We start from the raw sequence: 22112 nt of genomic DNA on the forward strand, positions 1-22112 counted from the left end.
CAGGGAATTCCCTGTAACTGATACTCTTACGTTTAAGATGTGTTCCGGATTTCATTATCAGTAGAACATGCTAAATGTAGGTGTATGTGTATGATGTAGAACCTCTTAGAAAAAAACGTTAAAACTTTGACCTAGGTCTTTCCCCAGCCCTTCTGAAGCCTGTGGTAAAAACAACAAAAACAAAAAACGTGATACGTGAACAGATGGTGGTGAGAGGTGTGTCAGATTCCGGGTGTGCTGCCCCCTGGTGGACGATCTGTCCCTATCGCCTAGGTTTTTGCACTTGTTTCTACAAGTCGGTCTTTAGGCAATTAATTAAAGTGCTTGGGTGTTTAACATGTTCTTAAGTGTTTTGAAAATGCATAAGTTTTTATTTCAACATTTTTACAAGGTGTTAAAGTCTATAGTCCAGCCCACTAAAATTTAATGTCCTGTACAGATTGTTAATGACAGATTCGGATGGTTTTTCTGATAGTAAAGCTTTCAAAAGGGTTACAACATTTTGGAAGGGGGGCAGAAAGGGCCGTTTTAAACTCTTGGTGTCTGTGTTATAGAAAAAGCCTGAGGGCAGGTAGATGAGTTCCAGATACACTTGAGGGTAATTACTCTGCAAAGGTGAGAGCCTTTTATACCTTTTGGTGCTCAGTGTACTCTCTCCTTTTGGCTTATGTTAAACTTTTTGGCCAATCATATCTATATAATAAATATGACCAGGAGTTTCTTCCTTTGAGAGACTTGTGTCCTCCATGAGCATGGAGATGTTAGTCATAATGTGTTTTTGTGTATAATGATAGTGCAAGGTTATCTGCAAAGTCTAGTATGGTTATATCTTGGAAGAAAAGAGTTGAGTTGCCCTAGATGAGGAATGTCAGAGATATTGGGATTAAACTTATATATCTTTGTTTTCTTGCTACATGACAAACCATTATATATAAAATAAACAACAGGTCCTACTGTATAGCACAGGGAACTATATTCAATATTTTGTAATACCCTATAATAAAAAGAATATGAAAAATAATATGTATAACTGAATCACTTTGCTGTACACCAGAAACTAACAACAGTGTAAATCAACTGTACTTCAATTAAAAAAAAAAAACTCGAGGGCTTCCCTGGCGGCGCAGTGGTTGAGAGTCCACCTGCCGATGCAGGGGACACGGGTTCGTGCCCTGGTCCGGGAAGATCCCACATGCCGCGGAGCGGCTGGGCCCGTGAGCCATGGCCGCTGAGCCTGCGTGTCCGGAGCCTGTGCTCCGCAACGGGAGAGCCTATAACAGTGAGAGGCCCGCGTACAGCAAAACAACAACAACAACAAAGCCCGGGGCTTCCCTGGTGGCGCAGTGGTTGAGAGTCCACCTGCAGATGCGGGGGACACAGGTTTGTGCCCCGGTCCGGGAAGATCCCACATGCTGCAGAGCGGCTGGGCCCATGAGCCATGGCTGCTGAGCTTGCGCGTCCGAAGCCTGTGCTCCGCAACGGGAGAGGCCACAACAGTGAGAGGCCCGCGTACTGGGGAAAAAAAAAAAAAAAAAAATATGATGAGTCTTGCTGGGAAAAAATGTAATGGTATTTATAAAATTAGTTTAACTGTGGGAAAACGGGAATGATTATTTTTCAGTTTGACTCAAACGTATTAGAGGTTTTGTATCTTAGTACTTCATTCCTTTGTGACCACCCTAATTTTCAAGGAATATATATGTATTTGCTATATTGTGTTAATGTTACACTTTTTTAAAAATAAATTTTATTTATTTATTTAGGCTGTGCTGGGTCTTCGTTGCTGCACGTGGGCCTGCTATAGTTGTGGTGAGCGGGGGCCACTCCTTGTTGCACTGCACGGGCCTCTCATCGCAGTGGCCTCTCTCATTGTGGAGCACGGGCTCTAGGCACGCGGGCTTCAGTAGTTGCAGCATGCAGGCTCAGTAGTTGTGGCTCACGGGCTCAGCTGCTACACGGCATGTGGGATCTTCCCGGACCAGAGATTGAACCCTTGTCCCCTGCATTGGCAGACGGATTCTCAACCACTGCGCCACCAGGGAAGCCCTACACTTTTGAAAGAGTCATGCAGGCACTGGGTCTTTTATTTAAATAGACACTGTCCCTGATGTTCAACTACATGCATTTCTGTGGTTGGTTGAAATACTTGTGGTAACTTTTCTGGTTAAAGACACATTTTCAGATTCTCAGTGTGAAAACTAGAGAAATCGTTTGGTTATTCAGGAATCAAGGATCAGTTTGTGTCCTATTAATTCAACTATTATTTTTCAAAGTGATCTGTCATCTTGCCTTGCACATATCCTAATGAAGGTCAAGAACTTTATATTCCTCCGTTGAAGGGACATATAGTCTCCTACAAGAAAAAGAGATAGCAGTGTATATTTGCAGGCATTAGTAATAAGAACAGCACGTCAAAGAACATTCAGCCTTTCCTGGACTCTACCAAGTTTCCATCCGTACGCTTAGGGCTGTCAGACTGTTCTACATAGATGCAGATGATAGTGTGCACCTTTGAAAGGTAAATACCTCTGTTTTACTTAGTGGGACATGGATATTATTCCCATGAAGATGTGGGAGCTGAGGGATGACAGAAAAATCACCTTAGCTTCTCACTTAGAACTGTTGTGTTAAAAGAGACTTTTGTTTCTTTATTCCTTGTTGAAGCATTGTTGAGTAATTGCCTGTTAGGAACCAGGAAATCTGCTAAGCACGGGAGTATACAATAGTCAATAAGGTAGAAATGACTTGGCCTTCATGGGGCTTGCCCTGTTAAATAGACCTCAGTGGCCACCAAACTTAAGTGTGTGTGAAACCACATTTCCCTGCCCCATCCCCAGAGACTCTGATCTAGGAGGTCTGTATTAGGGCCTGGGTATTTTCATTTTAAGTAAGCCCTCTTGGTGATTCGAATGTAGATGCTCCTTAGACCACCCTTGGAATGACATCTCTTTGTTTTTTAATTTTATTGAAGTATAGTTAATTTACAATGTTGTGTTAATTTTTGCTGTACAGCAAAGTGATTCAGTTATACATAAATATATTCTTCTTCGTATTTTTCATTATGGTTTATCACAGGATACTGAATATAGTTCCCAGTGCTATACAACAGGACCTTGTTGTTTATCCATCCTATATATAATAGTTTGCATCTGCTAATCCCAACCTCCCAACTTTCCCTCCCCCACCCCTTTCCCCCTTAGGAACCACAAGTCTGTTCTCTATATTTGTGAGTCTGTTTTTGATATTTTATTTATTTATTTATTTATGGCTGGGTTGGTTCTTTGTTGCTGTGCGCGGGCTTTTTCTAGTTGCGGTGAGCGGGGGCTACTCTTGGTTGCAGTGCGCGGGCTTCTCATTGCTGTGGCTTCTCTTGTTGCGGAGCGCGGGCTCTAGGTGCGTGAGCTTCAGTAGTTGTGGCACGCAGGCTCAGTAATTGTGGCTCGTGGGCTCTAGAGCTCAGGCTCGGTAGTTGTGGCGCACGGGCTTAGTTGCTCCGCGGCATGTGGGATCTTCCCCGACCAGGGCTCCAGCCCTTGTCGCCTGCATTGGCCAGCGGATTCTTAACCACTGCGCCACTAGGGAAGTTCTGGGAGCGCAGTCTTAACCACCGGACCACCAGGGAAGTCCCCGGCGTGATGAGTTTTGAAAGCTATATATACACCTGTGAAAGTACACCCACTATCAAGAACACTTCTATCCTTGACATAATATATATATGTGTGTGTATATATATATATATATATACACACACACATATATATATGTTTTGCAGGGGTACTTTTTTTTTTCCTTTGAGCTTATCCCTTTTACCCGGACATTTGGGTTCTTCCCAGTTTTACCTGTTTACAAACTTAGAGCTAAGTTGTTGTGGTTTTTTTTTGCGGTACGCGGGCCTCTCACTGTTGTGGCCTCTCCCGTTGCGGAGCACAGGCTCCGGACGTGCAGGCTCAGCGGCCATGGCTCACGGGCCCAGCCGCTCCGTGGCATGTGGGATCCTCCCGGACCGGGGCACGAACCCGTGTTCCCTGCATCAGCAGGTGGACTCTCAACCACTGCGCCACCAGGGAAGCCCTACAGCTAAGTTTTTGAGTCGGCTGCAGCTTTATCTAGAGAGACACTGTAAGGAGGAGAATGCTTGAGAGGCTGCACTTCTAGTCTGAGGATTTGATAAGAGACTGCCGAGTCAGTCATGAGGCGGGGTTATGCCAGTTGACACTTATCACCAGCAATCTGAAATGCATCATTTCCCCAGGTATTCATCTACTTGGAGTATTCTGCTTTAAAAAAAAAAATTGAGGTTGACCTTTTAAGGAGCTAATTTTTAACTGTATAAAAGAAGCAAGGGGGCTTCCCTGGTGGCGCAGTGGTTGAGAATCTGCCTGCCAATGCAGGGGACACGGGTTCGAGCCCTGGTCCGGGAAGATCCCACATGCCGCGGAGCAAGTAGGCCCGTGAGCCACAACTACAGAGCCTGAGCGTCTGGATCCTGTGCTCCGCAACAAGAGAGGCCGCGACAGTGAGAGGCCCGCGCACCGCGATGAAGTGTGGCCCCCGCTCGCCGCAACTAGAGAAAGCCCTCACACAGAAACGAAGACCCAACACAGCCAAAAATAAATAAATAAATAAAATTCAAAAAAATAAAAAAAAAAAAAAAAAAAAAAAAAGAAGCAAGGATAGATATAATTACAGTATTGACTATTGCAATTAGTACAAGTAATTGTATTGAATTTGGCCAGGTTGAACTTCCTCTTTGGGCATAGTTTGTGTTGGTTGGGCACAGCTAAGAATGAAAACCTGCAGCCAGTTCAGAGTGCCTGCAAGTGACAGGTTGAAGAGGCCAGGCCATACTGCTCTGAGTCCAGAGGCTTGTCTTTTTATTTGAAAATGATCAGTACACATATGGACCATGTGTCCCAGCTCTTCGCGTAAGAGATCAAGGCAAAGAGGAAAATGTTAGAAGTTAAGTTAGACTTGGTTTTCTCTTCCTGTCTTCAGCTGGTATTAGCTGTGTTAGATCATGATCCAAGCCTCGGCCTCTTTATATCTGTGAAGTGGGAAAGTGGTGATTCTCTTGATTTGTATAAGTAATAGTAGAAAGAAAGAAAGGAGGGATGGCCTTTTGGGAGAAACAAGATAAACAAAATGAACATTTAGGACTTATAGGTGGTTTGGATGGAAGGCTGCAAGTCTGTACACTTGTATGTCTTGCACTACGACTTAGCATGAAATGACTAGCTCTAAGGGCCTAGGTGCCAGTGTATACAATTTTCATAATATCTTGAGGCAGTTGAATTAGCTGAGTTTCCAGCATAGTTGACTTTCTTGGTATTCATATGTAACCTTGTCCATTTAATGCCAGTATTGAGTTTTAGTATGTGAATTGATTGTACGGTTTAAAGCTGTGGAGCAAAGTGAAAATTTTGCTTGAGATTGGCATATCTTTGACCTTTGGGTTTAACACGCAACCTGTAATTTTTCTGAAGTTTTTTTGATAATGGTTACATTATTGGTTGGATTATAAGTGAAATCAGTAAGATGGAATATAGTTAGGAGGATAGACTGTGGAGCCAGAATGCCAAGAGCTGGATTCTGACCCTGCCACTCATTAGCAGGGTATGTTTGGGCAAGATAAACTTGTGCTTTTGTCTTCGAATCTATAAAATGCTGACTGGGAGGGTTACATGAGATAACAGACATTGTCTTAGGCAGTTTGGGCTGCTGTAATAAAATACCATAGACTGGATGGCTTAACAGATGTTTATTTCTCACAGTTCTGGAGGCTGGGAAGTCCAAGGTCAAGGTGCACGCAGATTCTTTGGGTTCTTGCTGAGGGCCCCGTTCTTGGCTTATATAGACAGATGCCTTCTTGCTGTGAGGTCACATAATCTTTCCTCAGTGTGCAGTGAACAGAGCCCTGGTCTCTCTTCTTAGAAAAACAGTAATCCCATTATGGGGGCTCCATGCTTATGTCCTCACATTAGGCTAAACACTTCCCAGAGTCCCCATCTCCTAACAGCATCACATTGGGGGATAGGGCTGCAACATACAAATTTTTTTGGGGGGGGCATAAACATTCAGTCCATAACAGACGTAAAGCATTTTCTTGTTTATATTCTTATTTATACCTGTCAAGCTTTAATGTGGAAAAAAGATGTAAATATCAAAGACTTTTGGCAAAAACATAGTAACCTAAAATTTGAATTGAAAATAACAGTTGGTCGTCCATATCCATGGGTTCTGCATCTGTGGATTCAACCCACTGTAGATGAAAAATAATTGGGGAAAAAAATCCAGAAAGTTCCATAGAGCAAAACTTGAATTTGCCTTTTGGGGGCAACTGTTTACATCTCATTTATATTGTATTTACACCTATTTACATAGCATCTACATTGCATTAGGTATTTTAAGTAATCTAGAGATGATTTAAAGTATATGGGGGCTTCCCTGGTGGTGCAGTGGTTGAGAATCTGCCTGCCAATGCAGGGGACACGGGTTTGAGCCCTGGTCCGGGAAGATCCCACATGCCACGGAGCAACTAAGCCCGTGCACAACTACTGAGCCTGTGCTCTAGAGCCCGTGAGTCACAACTGCTGTAGCCCGCGTGCCTAGAGCCCATGCTGTGCAACAAGAGAAGCCACTGCAATGAGAAGCCCGCGTGCTGCAACGAAGAGTAGCCCCGCTCATCGCAACTAGAGAAAGCCCACGTGCAGCAACGAAGACCCAACGCAGCCAAAAATAAAATAAATAAATTTAAATAAATAAATAAGTAAAGTATATGGGATACTATCCATTTTATATAAGGCACTTGAGCATCCGTGGATTTTGGTATCTGAGGGGCTTCTGGAACTAATCCCCTGTGAATTTGGAAGGATGACTGTAATCACCGTGGACACATGGTTTATTTCGCTTTCAAACAAAATGGGTATTGTCTAGCTCTGGCCTAGGAGTGATGACCAGCCCTATAACAGCACCCAGGTTGTGTCTCGTTGTATTATTTCTGACTAAAAGGAACCGGTGCTCCGTGTAGATGAAACTGGTTGCAGATGGGGGCAGGAAGTGTACAAGTTGAACCTGGATTATCATAACAGAAGGCAAAAAAGCTCTCAAAGATTGCTGGAGTCATTTCAAAAGATACAGGATCAGTGTGAAGAGGCCTCCACTGATGCCAAAGATGGGGCAATTTGAGCATTAAAAGGAATTAATGCAGCGGGTTGATACACACAAAGTATTTGTGAATCCATAATGTTACTGAAAAAAATAACCATTTGGTCATCTTTGGACAGTGCCAGGGGACCAACTCATCATTCTGAAAAGTTTGAAATAATAATGTCTTTGAACTCCTGAAAGAAGACATTGAAATGAGGATTTGCATGAAGCTGGTTCATTTTGGAGATGGTTTCATCTCCAAAATAAACCATTCTCCAAAATGAGGGAATGGGGAGAGTGAAATGGGGGTTTAGGACAAGCCAAGGAAGGGCACTTTATTGAGGTTGCCATAAGGAAATAGGACCTTTGAGGAATGTACAGAATGCTTCCCAGGTGGAAGACTGGGACATTTATCTATTGGCTCGCAACGTTCTCCTCTGTAAATTACAGGTTGTCTTGAGGGTTTCATCTCTCCTCTGTTTCTGGGCTGTTCTTTTTTTTTTTTTTTAATTCTCCCTTTTGACAAAGGGTGTTTATTTTTTAAACATCTTTATTGGAGTATAATTGCTTTACAATAGTGTGTTAGTTTCTGCTTTATAACAAACTGAATCAGCTATACATATACATATATCCCCATATCTCTCTCTCTTGCACCTCCCTCCCACCCTCCCTATCCCACCCCTCTCGGTGGTCACAGAGCACCGAGCTGATCTCCCTGTGCTATGTAGCTGCTTCCCACTAGCTATCTATTTGACATTTGGTAGTGTATATATGTCCATGCCACTCTCTCACTTCTTCCCAGCTTACCCTTCCCCCTCCCCGTGTCCTCAAGTCCATTCTCTATGTCTGCATTTTTATTCCTGTTCTGACCCTAGGTTCTTCAGAACCTTTTTTTTTTTTTTTTTAAGATTCTGTATATATGTGTTAGCATATGGTATTTGTTTTTCTCTTTGACTTACTTCACTCTGTATGACAGACTCTAGGTCCATCCACCTCACTACAAATAACTCAATTTCGTTTCTTTTTATGGCTCAGTAATATTCCATTATATATACGTGCCACATCTTCTTTATCCATTCATCTGTTGATGGACATTTAGGTTGCTTCCGTGTCCTGGCTATTGTAAATAGAGCTGCAGTGAGCATTGTGGTACATGACTCTTTTTGAATTATGGTTTTCTCAGGGTATATGCCCAGCAGTGTGATTGCTGGGTTGTATGGTAGCTCTATTTTTAGTTTTTTAAGGAACCTCCATACTATTCTCCATAGTGGCTGTATCAATTTACATTCTTCTGGGCTGTTCTTGAACTCTTCTGAGGCTTTGGTGAAAAACCTGAGGTGAAACAGAGATGCCTAAGGGTGTGCTTAGGGGTGGAAGGAGGCGGGACAACTTCACTGTGCTTGGGACTGTCTCCCACAGCTGTGAATGAAATCAGAGGTGAGCAAGGGGATGTGATGAGCAGCACAAAACCATCTGCAGAAGGGAAAGAATCAAATACTTACCCTGCCTTTACTATACTTACTTCGGTTCAGCGTATCCAAATATGTGATGAAGGAAAGTTGTTCTTTATGGAAGAGCTCCAGCTAAATTAAAAAATACGGGGCTTCCCTGGGGGCACAGTGGTTAAGAATCCACCTGCCAGTGTAGGGTACACGGATTCAAGCCCTGGTCCGGGAAGATCCCACATGCCGCGGAGCAACTAAGCCCGTGCGCCACAACTACTGAGCCTGTGCTCTAGAGTCCACGAACCACAAGTACTGAGCCCTTGTGCCACAACTACTGAAGCCTGCGCACCTAGAGCCCGTGCTCCGCAACAAGAGAAGCCACAGCAATGAGAAGCCTACGCACCGCAACAAAGAATAGCTCCCGTTCACCACAACTAGAGAAAGCCCGCGCAGCAGCAAAGACCCAGCGCAGCTATAAACAAACAAACAAACAAATAAATTCATTAAAAAAATATGGAAGGCATGATACAATGAGGAAATACATTTTCAACCTTTATGAAACAGTGGATTTAGGCAGTGATCATTAGTGATTGCAACATCACAGGTAGACAAGCAGGGATAATGTATCTTTTCATGGAAGTATAAAACCTCCCGTGTGATAGTTTATTGTCTCTCCCTAAACAAACAACAGCAAAAAACAAGTCACATTTTCAGATCTAATTACCACTTTTATAGGGGTCAGAGTAACATCATAATAAACACCACCATGGGAGTGTAAGTAGCAAAATCCAGGCAGTGAGAAACAGGAGACAAATGACAGGTTTGGGATTTTTTTATTCTCTGCATAAGTTGTAAGGATAGAAAGGGAAACATGCAGCTTATGAGGCTAGAGTCATACTGAAGCATGTGCAGTGTATGGCTCTTTTTTGATACTGATTGAACAAACTTAAAAAAATTTTTTTTAAATGGGGAAATGTAAACTAACTAGATATTCAGCATGAAGTTTTTATCCATTTTTAAGGACATAATACTATTTTGTCTACTTAAAGAGTCGTTTGAAAGAAGATGCTAATATAAAAGACATGAGAATGACAAAAATTTAGGGTGATGGTTACTTTCTAGGAGGCAGGCATTTGGGTGAGGGAAGAGCATGGTAGCTTCAATTGTCTTCTGATTTGGTGAGGTGGTTTCATATATGTTTTATGCTTTGTAATGTAAAGATATTACACATCATTGTATATCAAATTCAACATAGCAAACAATTATTTAAAATGACACAAAGAGGATGCAATGGGTAAAACACAGAATGAGTAATTGCACAGCATTTATTACCTGGACCTCCAAATAAATAGCAAGAAAACAGAGTGAAGGGGGACTCTTATATCCAAGAGACCTAAGAGATGTTGACTCTACACATGTGGGCATATCGTTGGGATCTTGATATGAACAGACCAACTGTAAAAAGATAGTTATTAAGCAGTTGGAAATAAACAGAGTGTGGGTATTCTCAAGGAATTTTTGTTAATCATTTTTAGAAGCAATAATGGTGATATAGTTAATTTTAAACAAAAAAGGTCCTTTTGTCAGTATTTACAGATGTACTGTAGCGTGACAGGCCATGTAAGTGGGACTTGTTGGTACAGGTGTGAGTATAGATAAACAAGATCAGGTGATCATACTTGGTAACTGATACAGGCATATGGAGGTTGATATGATTTTTTTACTTTGGTGTCAGTTTGAAAACTTCCATAAAATCAATTTAAGTCAGTTCCATTTATTACTAAAACTTTTGAAGATGCCTTTAGGAGTGTATATGAGCTTTATTGGCTTTTTATCCTGTAATTAAACCAGCTTTTAATAAATAATGAGGGACTTCCCTGATGGCACAGTGGTTAAGAATCTGCTTGCCAGTGCTGGGGACACGGGTTCGATCCCTGGTTCGGGAGGATCCTACATGCCTCGGAGCAACTAAGCCAGTGTGCCACGACTACTGAGCCTGTGCTCTAGAGCCCGCAAGCCACGATTACTGAACCTGAGTGCTGCTTCTATCGAAGCCCGTGTGCCACAACTACTGAAGCCCACACGCCTAGAGCCCGTGCTCCGTAACAAAAGAAGCCACTGCAATGAGAAGCCCACGTACCGCAATGAAGAGTAGCCCCCGCTCGCCGCAACTAGAGAAAGCCTGCACACAGCAAGGAAGACCCGGTGCAGCCCCCCCAAAAAAAAAAAAAAAGAGTACTGAATTTTATTGCAACTATTTCAGGCACAGTAAGCATTTTTTAAAGGTTAAATGAGAGCTTAAACTTCACCTCATTTTTCCCTCTCGGGGGAAAACCCTTAAATTCTATATGATTAACTTATAAGTAGATTGTGTGGAAGTTTTCTTTTAAAATAGCACGAGAGATTAAATCGGCATTTTCCTGTTTTTGTTCTCAAACTTCAGTATAGCTATTGTTCTTCTCACTCCCCCATGAGCTGTAATAAAATCATGTTAGGTTTTGGATGGTGGATCCATGAGTCTTGTGTTTTCTTCCCCTTCTATATGTTATAACAAATGTTAATTTAACTATCGTGCTTCTCAGGTACCACACACTGTTCCAGACTCTGAATGCAACAGTGAACAAGACAGCCTAATGAGTCCCTGTTGTTACAGGGTGTGATCCTTGTTACTACGTAAGTGTGTTTTAGGAGGAGGTGAAACACCAACTTATTTTGCTGATAGTTAAATTGAACTTTAATGAGTGGGTAATCACACTGGAAAACAGTATCCGTTTTCTTGACTCTTAAGTATTTAAAACCCAAATATAACCAACCTATTTCTAAAAGCTCAGATGGGAGATGGGAGCTAAGAATACAGGCGATAGTGTTTTTTTGGTTTTTTTTAAATTAATTAATTTATTTTTGGCTGTGTTGGGTCTTTGTTGCTGCGCGCGGGCTTTTTCTAGTTGTGGCAAGCGGGGGCTACTCTTCATTGTCGTGCGCGGGCTTCTCATCGCGGTGGCTTCTCTTGTTGCAGAAGAAGGGCTCTAGGGGCTCAGGCTTCAGAGTTGTGGTGCACGGGCTTAGTTGCTCCGAGGCATGTGAGATCCTCCCGGACCAGGGATCAAACCCGTGTCACCTGCATTGGCAGGCGGATTCTTAACCTCTGCGTCATCAGGGAAGTCCAGGTGATAGTGTTTTAACTGTGTATAGCCAACTTGATTAGTACAGCTGAGTGGGGTCGTTTTTTCTCAAGTACCTTCTGGGTCAGAGGTTTGTGTTTATGTACTAGATGAGAATTCATGCCTTTGCTTGGACTTTTTTAATGCTGGGCCTTTTGGCTCTTGTAGTGATAAGAGTGGACCATGGGGAGAGGAGCTAGAGGTGAAACTGCAGAGTTTAAGATTAGTTACTGGGTAAGTGGGAAAGAACAGTGCTAGATGTCAAAACACTAACTGTATGAAAATAATCCTGGTATTTGTCTAAAATGAAACACGAGAGAATCAGATAATGGAAAAGGGACAGCCATTTAAGGGAAATAATTATTCTGGAGTAACTTCTAATAAGTAAATGGGTGTCAGATGTACATTTTGAAGAATGTGTGGGGAAAACATGGCTAATGGATTACTTCTAATGTACAAAAAATAGTATCCTATTTAAAGAAGTTCTTGGGAACCCTGTGAAGTAGGTATTTGTTGTTTTAATAATGAATAATTACCTGCTTGGTGACCATAACTCTCTAGGTATACTTCTGTGTGTGCTTTTGGGAAAATTTTTTGGTAATATATATACCCAGAAAAATGAGTCCAGTAGAGATGAATACTTAGTTTCTTAACATTGTGCTGTAATTTATTGTGTCAGATGCTTGACTGACAGATTAGTACTTGCAATGTATAGTAAATAATTCTTACTTCCTTGGTTACCCAGGGTAAGTATTTACACAGTGTGAGTAACTTTTCTGCTACCCAAAGCAATACATGGCAGATTTGAAACCTATGTTTTAGGAATGTTTTTATTAGGGTATATGTTTTAAGGTAAATGTAAAACTTATACAAAAGCAGAGATACAGTACACATCCTGCAGCTTTAACTTATTAGCACATGAGTTTTTTTTTTAGCACATGAGTTATTTTTGAAACAAATCCCAGAATAATGTGTAAATTCTAAGACTATGTGGTGTTTAAAAATTTTTTCTTAAATTGGCATTCTGTCACTATCTCTTTGATACATTGCCCTTGGTGATTGTGCTTTGTTTCACTGTCTCATAAAAATAATGTAAAAATGATTTTTCCTTCATCGTCTATTTTATCATTATAAACAGGATGTACCTGAGTTTGTTCATCTATATGTTCTTTAGAGTTCCATAAGGGATAGGCAGTGTCTGTGGCATTTATTTGTTCTTAAGGCTTTGGGGTGAATGGGAGAGACAAAGGAGTAGGCTGTGAATGTAGTCCCAGCTGGTGTTTTGCTGTGGTACTTAAAAGTGGATCGTTTGACCCAGAAAAGGAAATTAACTATAGTTCTAGAAGTTAAAAAATTATTTCACTTGAGATGTCATGCCCAATTGTTAGTCTCTCTCTCTTTTTAAAATAGCTAGTTGACTGTAAATTCCTTTCCCTCTAAGAGTGTGAGTGGTATGTGGTATTCGTAGTACAATCTCATATAATTCATGTTCCTTCCTTCCTTCCTTCCACCCTCCCTCTCTTCTTCTGCTCCCTCCCTCTGATAGTATTGAGGAGGGGATAGAAGAAGAGGGACGTATATTACAATAGATTTTATTATTATATAAAATACATATTGTGTTTTATATACATAGCATATGTATAGGTATATGTGTAGGCATTTGAACTAAGGTAGGGGATTTTTAATGTTTTTTGTGCCATGGACTCCTTTGGCAGCCTGAAAAGTATGGACCTCTTAAGGTATTTTTAAGTGCATAAAATAAAACACATGGGATTATAAAGGAAATTATTTTGAAATAAAGTTAGAATAATGTTAAAGCTTGTAGTAGCATGTGTTTCTTAACATAATAAGGAAAAGTTCTAGCAACACAGCTAACTTTCACAGTAGTGATTATACATGATATTTAAAGATCTGCAACAACGTAAGTGATGTGAAAATATCTGATTTATTTTAATGTCAAAAGTACAAGTCATATAATTCTACTGTCGTTTGATGCCAACATCCATAATTGAAGGTGGTGCTAAATTTCAGTTAGGGGATAGTGAAAATAAACATGTGATTTCGCCCATACCCCACCTCTGCTATCCAAGTTCCTTGAATTCTGTCCATGGACCCCTTGGCTGTGATCTCAGATTAAGAACATCTGGACTAAGGCTTTGTTTGTGTTCTGGGACGCTTACTTTGAGGCTAAAGGGTTTGAACTTAGAATATAGTCATCAGATGAAATGTTTTTCAAACAATGTATCTGCCAATTTTAGTGGCTTTTAGAATAAGCCATAACAATCCAATGATGCTAGATTTCCAAACGGTCTCAGTATGCATATTGTGATAACTTTGTCTCCTTTTTCCTTCTTGGGCTGCCTTTTCTTATTATATATTAGTTTGTAATTAATATAAAGTATTTTAAGTAGTTTCTAAGCATCCATGTTGGCTATTAATATCTTCTGCATTTACTTTTTTTTTTTTTCTTTTAAAAAACATTTTAATTCTTCTGCAGGATTCGGAAACTTCAGATACGAAATATCCCGCCTCATTTACAGTGGGAGGTAAGAATTTCTATATTTAAAACTAAGATTTTAGTATCTAAGCCTATTGGTAGTTTTTCCAAGGGTTTTTCTCCTTCCAACTCATGGATGTGCTAGAACACACATGGTTCTTCTCTTTCATGGTCTGTGTCTTGCATTGGGCTTTGCTTTGTAAGAGTATACTATATCTTTGAAAACAATCTGCTCTTTGAGATATTTAAAGTTGAAGTAAGTTCTGGGGTAACTGCGTAAACTTGCTCATTCAATCACATCCCACAGAATCTTGTTTGAGATCTTTCTGATGAGTTTTGCTAATTGTATTTAAATATGAAGTTCCCTCCTTGGCAATTTTTTAAAGAGCAAATAACTGCTATTTATGCTTTATTTTAAAATGTTACTATGCTTTCTTTTGCTCACATGGTGGCACTGTAGTAATTGTATATAAACACAAACCTTTTAGCACAATTGAATAGCCTGTGTCAGCAATTTCCAAACCATGTTGATGATGTCATGGTGAGAATTTGAGACCCCAGTAGTTGAAAAGATAAAAGGAAATGTCTGTTGACTCTTCCAGATGATGAACCTGAAAATTCTTCAAAGCTACTTTGGAGAAGGTGGTGCAGGGAAAACTGCTCAGCTTTTGTGTATTTTTAACATAAAAATCAAGAGTAACTAGCTTTGTGTGTTTCACATTAGTGTTCTAAAATGACATTTGAAGAGTCACTAAACCAGAACCTTCATCAAAATGCAAAGAATGGTTAAAAGGTTTCTTTGGTGGTGAGTTTAGGAAAGCTGGCCTGAGGTCTCATTCTCCAAGGTTCCAGTTGGTAACAAATCACTTATGCTCAGAAAATTTTACAGCACATTTATTTTCAGAACAATGTTATTGAATTTAGTCTTTGTAGGACTTGGTTCTTTGGTCTATGTTGAATATTTTTCAAGTTATATAATGTATACTTTTGTAGATAGAAACAGTGACATTAGATTAAACTCAATGCATTTTCTTGTTTTAGTTTAACATTTGTTTAGGAAATTCAGTATCTTGGAGGATGAGTCCCTGAATCAAGTGTCATGGTATCAAGATTACTGGTTTAATCCCCTTTTTTATTTATGTGTTTTTTTTAATTGGAGTATAGTTGATTTACAATGTCTTAGTTTCAGGTGTACAGCAAAGTGATTCAATTTTATATACATATATATACACATATATATATTGGGTTGGCCAAAAAGTTCATTCTGGTTTTTCCATAACCTCTTATGGGAAAACCTGAATGAATTTTTTGGCCAACCCAATATATACATATATTCTTTTTCAGATTCTTTTCCATTATGCGTTATCACAAGATATTGAATATAATTCCCTGTGCTCTACAGTAGGTCCTTGTTATTTATTTATAGTAGCGTGTGCATGTTAATTAATCCCTTCATTTTAACATGGGCTGTGTTAAATATGATTTTCTACTTGGGAACTAGATCTAGTGTAATGTAGCTTTCAATGAAAGAGTCAAATGGTGGCAGCCAATTTTAAGTAAGTGAATTGTCAGTGTATAGCATATCAGCTATAGGCAAGTGGTAGTTTCCTTATAATTCATTCATAGTATCTCTTCAAATTTAGATTGCAGTGGCTTCTTGAGCATTGTTGATTCTAGTTTTGGTGGCTTCTCAAGATTTTAGTTCATGGCATTCTTCTTCATTCTGGGTAAAATTTAATCTGTGAGAATAAATCTTTATTTGCCACATCTAACTTTTTTTTTAAAATTTCATTTTACCCTCCCCCATAGTCCTTTGAGGTAAGGTGAAGTTGGTGACATTATCTCCATTTTCAAATGGGCAAATACGGGCCCACAGGGTTCAAAGAATTAAGTAAGAACAGATTCTGAATTTAAAGAGACGTGGAACTAGACTTTGAAACTCTTGACCTTTGACCCCTTTACAGTTTAAAGGATGGTTTGAAATACTGATTGACAAAAACTATTGAGGGCTTGTTAGGAGTAGGATGAACTATTGGGATATTTCCTTTCTTTGAAGGCTTGAATGACCACCATCAGTTACTTCCTTTTTGAGGAGTCACTTTGTGTAACATTTTATTTGTACACACAGCCTGCTGGTTGTCTCGTGCCAAAGCCTTATAGAAGGTGATAATTTTGCAGTTATATGTCTGGACTCCCTTTATAATGGAAAAATTAGACTTTGAATCCACGAATTAATCTTAGAATCACTGAAAATGTAATGACCAGACATTACGTGCCTCCTGATTTGACGCAATAGGAAATACATAGCAACATAGATGAAAAATTCTTGTCAAAAAAACAGAGGTTTGACTGGATTCAATTTCAATCTGACTTTGAGTTTATAAGAAGTATAGACAGTAGGGGCACAAATGAAATGATGCCATGAAGAAACACCTAGCCAGTTCCAGAATATGGGACATTCCACAGGACAAATGACATTGTTTAGTAATCAAGTGATGGCATATTAAAAGGGAAGGGGACTGTTACAGAATAAGACCTATGAGAATAACAAAAAAGCAAGCATACACCTGCACTAAGTTATTTGTGAACCATGTAAACAGTCCTTAGGAGCAGCATGGAGTATCTAGAAAAGCCTTAGAGTTTTTTGCAGGAGGCTTTTGGCGTCAGACTTGGGATTACATCCCAGCTCCACTGCTTACTAGATATGTGATCTCTGAACCATTTTTTAAAATTGTCAAAGCCTCATTTTCCTCCTTTCTAACATGGGGATGATAACAGCCACTTGATTGGGTTGCTATGGGCGTTAATAGGATTATGCATGCTCAAACCCTTAAAAAATGCTTGGTACATATAAGTGCACCCTACATTTTAGCTATGGTATGAACAACAAATTCATTTCCTCCCAACTTAAAGTTCTTGTGCTTAACTCAGATGCAGCCTATATAGCACACACAAAAAAACAGGTAATATACCAGGGGGAATTAAATGTGGAGAATTACACAGTTGCTAGAGGGCTGAATGAGCAAAGACGGAATCCATAGATAGTGAGGACTATAGCAGCTCCCACCCTGAGACTGAGTGGGGAGGAAAGGGGTTAAGGGAACAGGGTGAGGTTATCAGATCCTAGAAGCTTGAAGGAAGAGCTCCGAGTAGCTGAGGGTGAGCAAAGGATGCTCCCTGGCTGTGGCTGGTGCCTGGGATGGGGGAAGAAGGGAAGTGATGAAGCTGGTTCTGGGAATGCCCAGAGCCGCTAGAGTCCCAAACCCATGGCTGTTAGGATGATGCTGATAAATGGGAAGGAACACGTGTCACCTCCACTCGTGCTCTCCAGTCCCCCTCTTGTGCATTCTGTCAGCAGAAACCACCAGGGAATGGCTGGCAAAGGTGCGATAATAGGGCAGAGTCCCAGTCCCAGCATCACAGAGTTGGAAGGTGTATTTGGAACTGAGAGCTTAATTTCCAGTCAGAGTCCTATCCCAGAAGTGAAAGTTCCTCCCCTGTTCTGCCAGTGCTCTTCTAAGCCATTTTCTGTGAGGTCATCAAAGAAATGACAGAATCTGGGACCATGGCAGAAACACCATGAGATAACAGTGCTATGAGGCGTTTTATAAGGTCTGTAACTGGATTGTTGATTATCTTTATACCACTGTGATACTTTATTTTATGTTTTTATTTCTTATTTACATTACCTTTTTACCACTAGATCCTGCTGAATGACACACGGGGATTCCTCTCAAGTTCTTGGAATACCACATCATGCACGCTTTGTGTGTCATGTGGGGCTTAAATGATTTCTAGCCCATTAGTTTTGGTTGATGGTAAAGTGCACTCAAGTGTTCTGGACTGGCTAAATGTTTCACTGCTTAAGTGTTTTGGCAGATAAAGATATGGGGAAACTAACTTTTGGAAGGACCTGCTGCTGGAGAATTAGGTAGGTTTGTTTTTTCCCCCAAATAGGTGGAATGTAGAAGGGAAATAGAAGAAACTGTTTCTACTCCCCCTCCAACCCTCTTGCCTGAGGTACTGGAAGAACAGATCTGTGGTGTGACCAGAACTGGAAGGGCTCCTCTACAAATAGTCCTAATGTTGGACAGATCTGCATCCTCAGATGCCCTAAGGGATGTAAACATGTGTGATAAGGGTTTGAGGGAACACCTTGGGCAAACACCAAAGAGGTGAAGAAGGGATAGAGCCCCAGAACACTTGACTTTAAACACCTTTGAGAAGAATCCTTTTTGTTTTGCCTGACTCAGTGTCTTAAATAGGCCCCATTTCCTGAATTTAAGGGGTATCTTTCTTCATTTAAAAAATAAATTGCCAAGGCCTTAGGAAAGGACTTCTCAGAGAGAGTTTTTCCTAATCTTATCATCTTAATAGTACTCTCCAATCAAAGTTATTAGTACTCATAAAATGTTAAAAGGGAATACCCTCCTGGAAGGGAAATGTAACGCCCATTAATTATGTAAATGAAGGGTCTAGAGTAAAGAGCAAGTTAGGTTCTCATTTGGGGGTCAGGTATTGAAAGTAGAATGATGCTTCCACAGAGGTTAGTGTCTGGCAAAACAGACTGAGCTACTGAGTTAGTGGTTTGCATCATAAGGCCCTGACTGCCCATGCCTGGAGTGACTGTATTTTCTGAGGCAAAGTTTTGAATATATGATCTGACAAATACTTATGGGGAATGCATAATTTAAAATTACAACTTGCTGGAAAATGCAGAATGTCTGTTGGCTTTACCTCAAGGCCTGGATATCAGATTTTTCCTGGACTTAATTGAGGTGAGAAGATGAATATCTTGGGAAGAAACTCTGAAGAGGTTTCCACACTGTAAGATCCATTTTTCTGCCACATGTGTTGTCTGGTGTGATTGAGTAAAGGAAGTGGAAGCTGTCTCCTGGCCTAAACATAGGGGAGTAAAGGGGGGCTCTTCATAACTAAAGCATCCTCAAATTGCATCCAGGCTTCTGACATACCAGGGGGTTGGTCTCTGGTTCTTGACATGGAAAGCAAGTAACCAGTATGCTGAAAATGAAAGCCCCAAACTACAAGTCGAACATTGCAATGTAAAATATTCTTTGCTTTTTTTCCTCAGCAGAGTTATCTTAATGATTTCTCTTTCGAAGTTCTTTTTGGTTGTTCTGTGTAAGCTTGAGGCAATTTTTGGAAGTAAGTAGATCTTGTAGGAAATCTTAAAAGGCTTTTTCTGTTGGGCCATAGGATTGCCCTAACAGAACACTTTCTTTATTGAAACACTTTGGCTTGTTAGTTTGAACCCACCCCCTAGTAACCAGTTTGGAGAAAGTTGACTTCTAGGGCATAAGGAATGTTAGAAAGCCTTGGCTTCTTTCATGATGAAAAGAAGTTTTTTCTCTGAAGTTTGGGGGTGGGGAGCGTGGCATGGGTGGTAAAATAAATGTAGTGGGATGAGGCTGAACTTCCCTGTAAATTACACTCAAGCGAGTTACATCCACTCTCTGGCAGAAGGGCTAAAGCTTTAGAGCGATGCCTGTGTTTCAGACTGTAATGAAAAATACACTGTAATAGGACACCTTGTGAGATGAGGCTGGTACTTATTTTTTTTTAACTTAATTTTATTTATTTATTTTTGGCTGCACTGGGTCTTCGCTGCTGAGCGCAGGCTTTCTCTAGTTGCGGCGAGCAGGGGCTACTCTTTGTTGTCGTGCACGGGCTTCTCGTTTCGGTGGCTTCTTTTGTCGCAGAGCATGGGCTCTAGGCACGCGGGCTCAGTAGGCGTGGCACACGGGCTTAGTTGCCCCACGGTCCGTGGGATCTTCTCAGACCAGGGCTCGAACCCGTGTCCCCTGCATTGGCAGGCGGATTCTTTTTTTTTTGCGGTACGCGGACCTCTCACTGCTGTGGCCTCTCCCATTGCGGAGCACAGGCTCCAGACACGCAGGCTCAGTGACCATGGCTCATGGGCCTAGCCGCTCCGCAGCATGTGGGATCTTCTCGGACCAGGGCTCGAACCCGTGTCCCCTGCATCGGCAGGCAGACTCCCAACCACTGCGCCACCAGGGAAGCCCCAGGCAGGCGGATTCTTAACCACTGCATCACCAGGGAAGCCCCTTAAAGGTTGCCTTTTGCAGCAGACATCTTGGAGTCGTAATGTAGTAGCAGAAAAACACTGTTCTGGGTTGGTGATTTTCAAAGTTCTCTCTTTTCTTCGGAGGAGATGGTATGGCAGAAACCTGGTATGTGAATATAGATAAAGTTAGAGTTATTCAAAGGTGGCATAGAACCTTGCCTGCTGGTTCCCTCTTTGGCCCCCAGGGAATCCCTTGGGTGCAGGTGTGATATTGTGGTTTATAATAAAAATATATATTTGCTCTTGGTCCGTTTCTGACCCAGAGCTCCTTAAAACCCTTGGAATTTCGTAAGTGGTGAGATGATGAAGGTGTCTTTCGTTAAGTTAATGATATGACTTTTGGAAACCGCTTAAGGGTAAGAGCTACTGACCAGGTGATTAGAGGGTTAGAACTTTGAGTCACAGTGTGCTGTCACCCACCCCTGCCTCCGGGGACGGGAGAGGGTGCTGGAGGTTGAATTAGTTGCCAATGCGAATGATTAATCAATCATACCTATGTAATGAAGCCTCATAAAAACCCCAAAGGACTGGATTTAGAGAGCTTCCTAGTTGGTGAACATGTGGGGAAAGTGGTAAAGTGTGGAGTGAATGGTGTGCTCGAGAGAGCATGGAAGCTGCACACCCTTCCCTCACACCTTGCCCTAGGCACCTCTTCCGTCCGGCTGTTCCTAAACTATATTCTGGTGATCCAGTAAGTAAAATGTTTCTGTGAGCTCTTTGAGCTTCTCTAGTAAATTAATCAGACCCAGGGAGGGCTTGTTGGAACCTCCTGTCTGTAGTTGTTTGGTCTGAAGTACACGTGACAGCCTGGGCTTGCATTTGGCTTCTGAAGGGTGGAGGGCAGTCTTACGGGACTGAACCCTTAACCAGATTCTATCTCCAGGTAGATAGTGTCACGTAGATAGTGTCAGAAATGAGTTGGATTGTGAGACGTGCATCTAATATCTAAGAGTTGTTTATTGGTGGTGTGGGAACACCACCCCTCCACACTTTGGAATTGGGTCCAGGAATCTGAAAGAAGAGGTTTTGTTGGACTGTTTGAAGATCACCATGGCTTCAGTGAATTTGAGTATGAACAGTTGTTAGAAGTAGTTGATCTCTGTCAAGTAATTTTGAAGGAACTTTTACAACAAGTATGAGACCGTTGACACTGATAGGGGATCTTTCTTCTCCATGGCCTGACTCTGAGCACTGGCCAATAAATAGCTGACTCTTACTGAGCACTAATGTGCCGGGTGCTGAATTAACTTGTTTTAATCTTCACCACAGTCCCATGTCCCCATTTTACAGATGAGGCAGCTGAGGTCAGAGAGGTGAAGTAACTTGCCCAGGGTCATGCAGCTGGAAAGTGGTAGAGTTTCTGCTCTTAATCAGGTTACTCAAACAGAACACTTCCCCTGAAAGGTAAGTTTCTATTTCTTAAAATTATCATCATTTATTTGCTTTCACCATGCCCCTGAAGGCTGGACAGTGAACCCAATAGAAACTGGATCCTCCCTAGGTCTGGAGGAAATATGTGGTTATGAGTGATGAATGGGCTTGGACAGGTTATTTGGGGAAGTTATTGGTAAACTGTTCCATTTAGAGAACGGAGGGTGGTAGAGTTCTTCATGCATCGTTGCTCTGGGACGGGCCAGGCTTTGCTTCATGAGAGATGAGCTGGTGCAAGGGGTTTGGGGAATACCAGTGTCTCCCTGTGACCCCTAGGTGAGTGGTGTACAAGGCACATATTTCTGCTCCTAATCTGCTCTCTCCCT

The 22112-nt window shown here is 41.2% G+C and overlaps 1 protein-coding gene across 3 annotated transcripts in view; it reads left to right on the forward strand.

The window, feature by feature from the left end:
* Positions 1 to 22112, forward strand: part of IGF2BP3 (insulin like growth factor 2 mRNA binding protein 3) — a 139632-nt gene that overhangs the window by 24056 nt on the left and 93464 nt on the right. For all 3 annotated transcript variants that reach the window (XM_073809634.1, XM_033862965.2, XM_073809635.1), the window contains one exon: positions 14250 to 14298. In XM_073809634.1, coding sequence (XP_073665735.1) covers positions 14250 to 14298 — 49 coding nt within the window. The remainder of the gene's footprint in view (positions 1 to 14249; positions 14299 to 22112) is intronic.

The sequence above is a fragment of the Tursiops truncatus genome, chromosome 9, assembly GCF_011762595.2.
Source record: "Tursiops truncatus isolate mTurTru1 chromosome 9, mTurTru1.mat.Y, whole genome shotgun sequence".
Taxonomy (NCBI): domain Eukaryota; kingdom Metazoa; phylum Chordata; class Mammalia; order Artiodactyla; family Delphinidae; genus Tursiops; species Tursiops truncatus.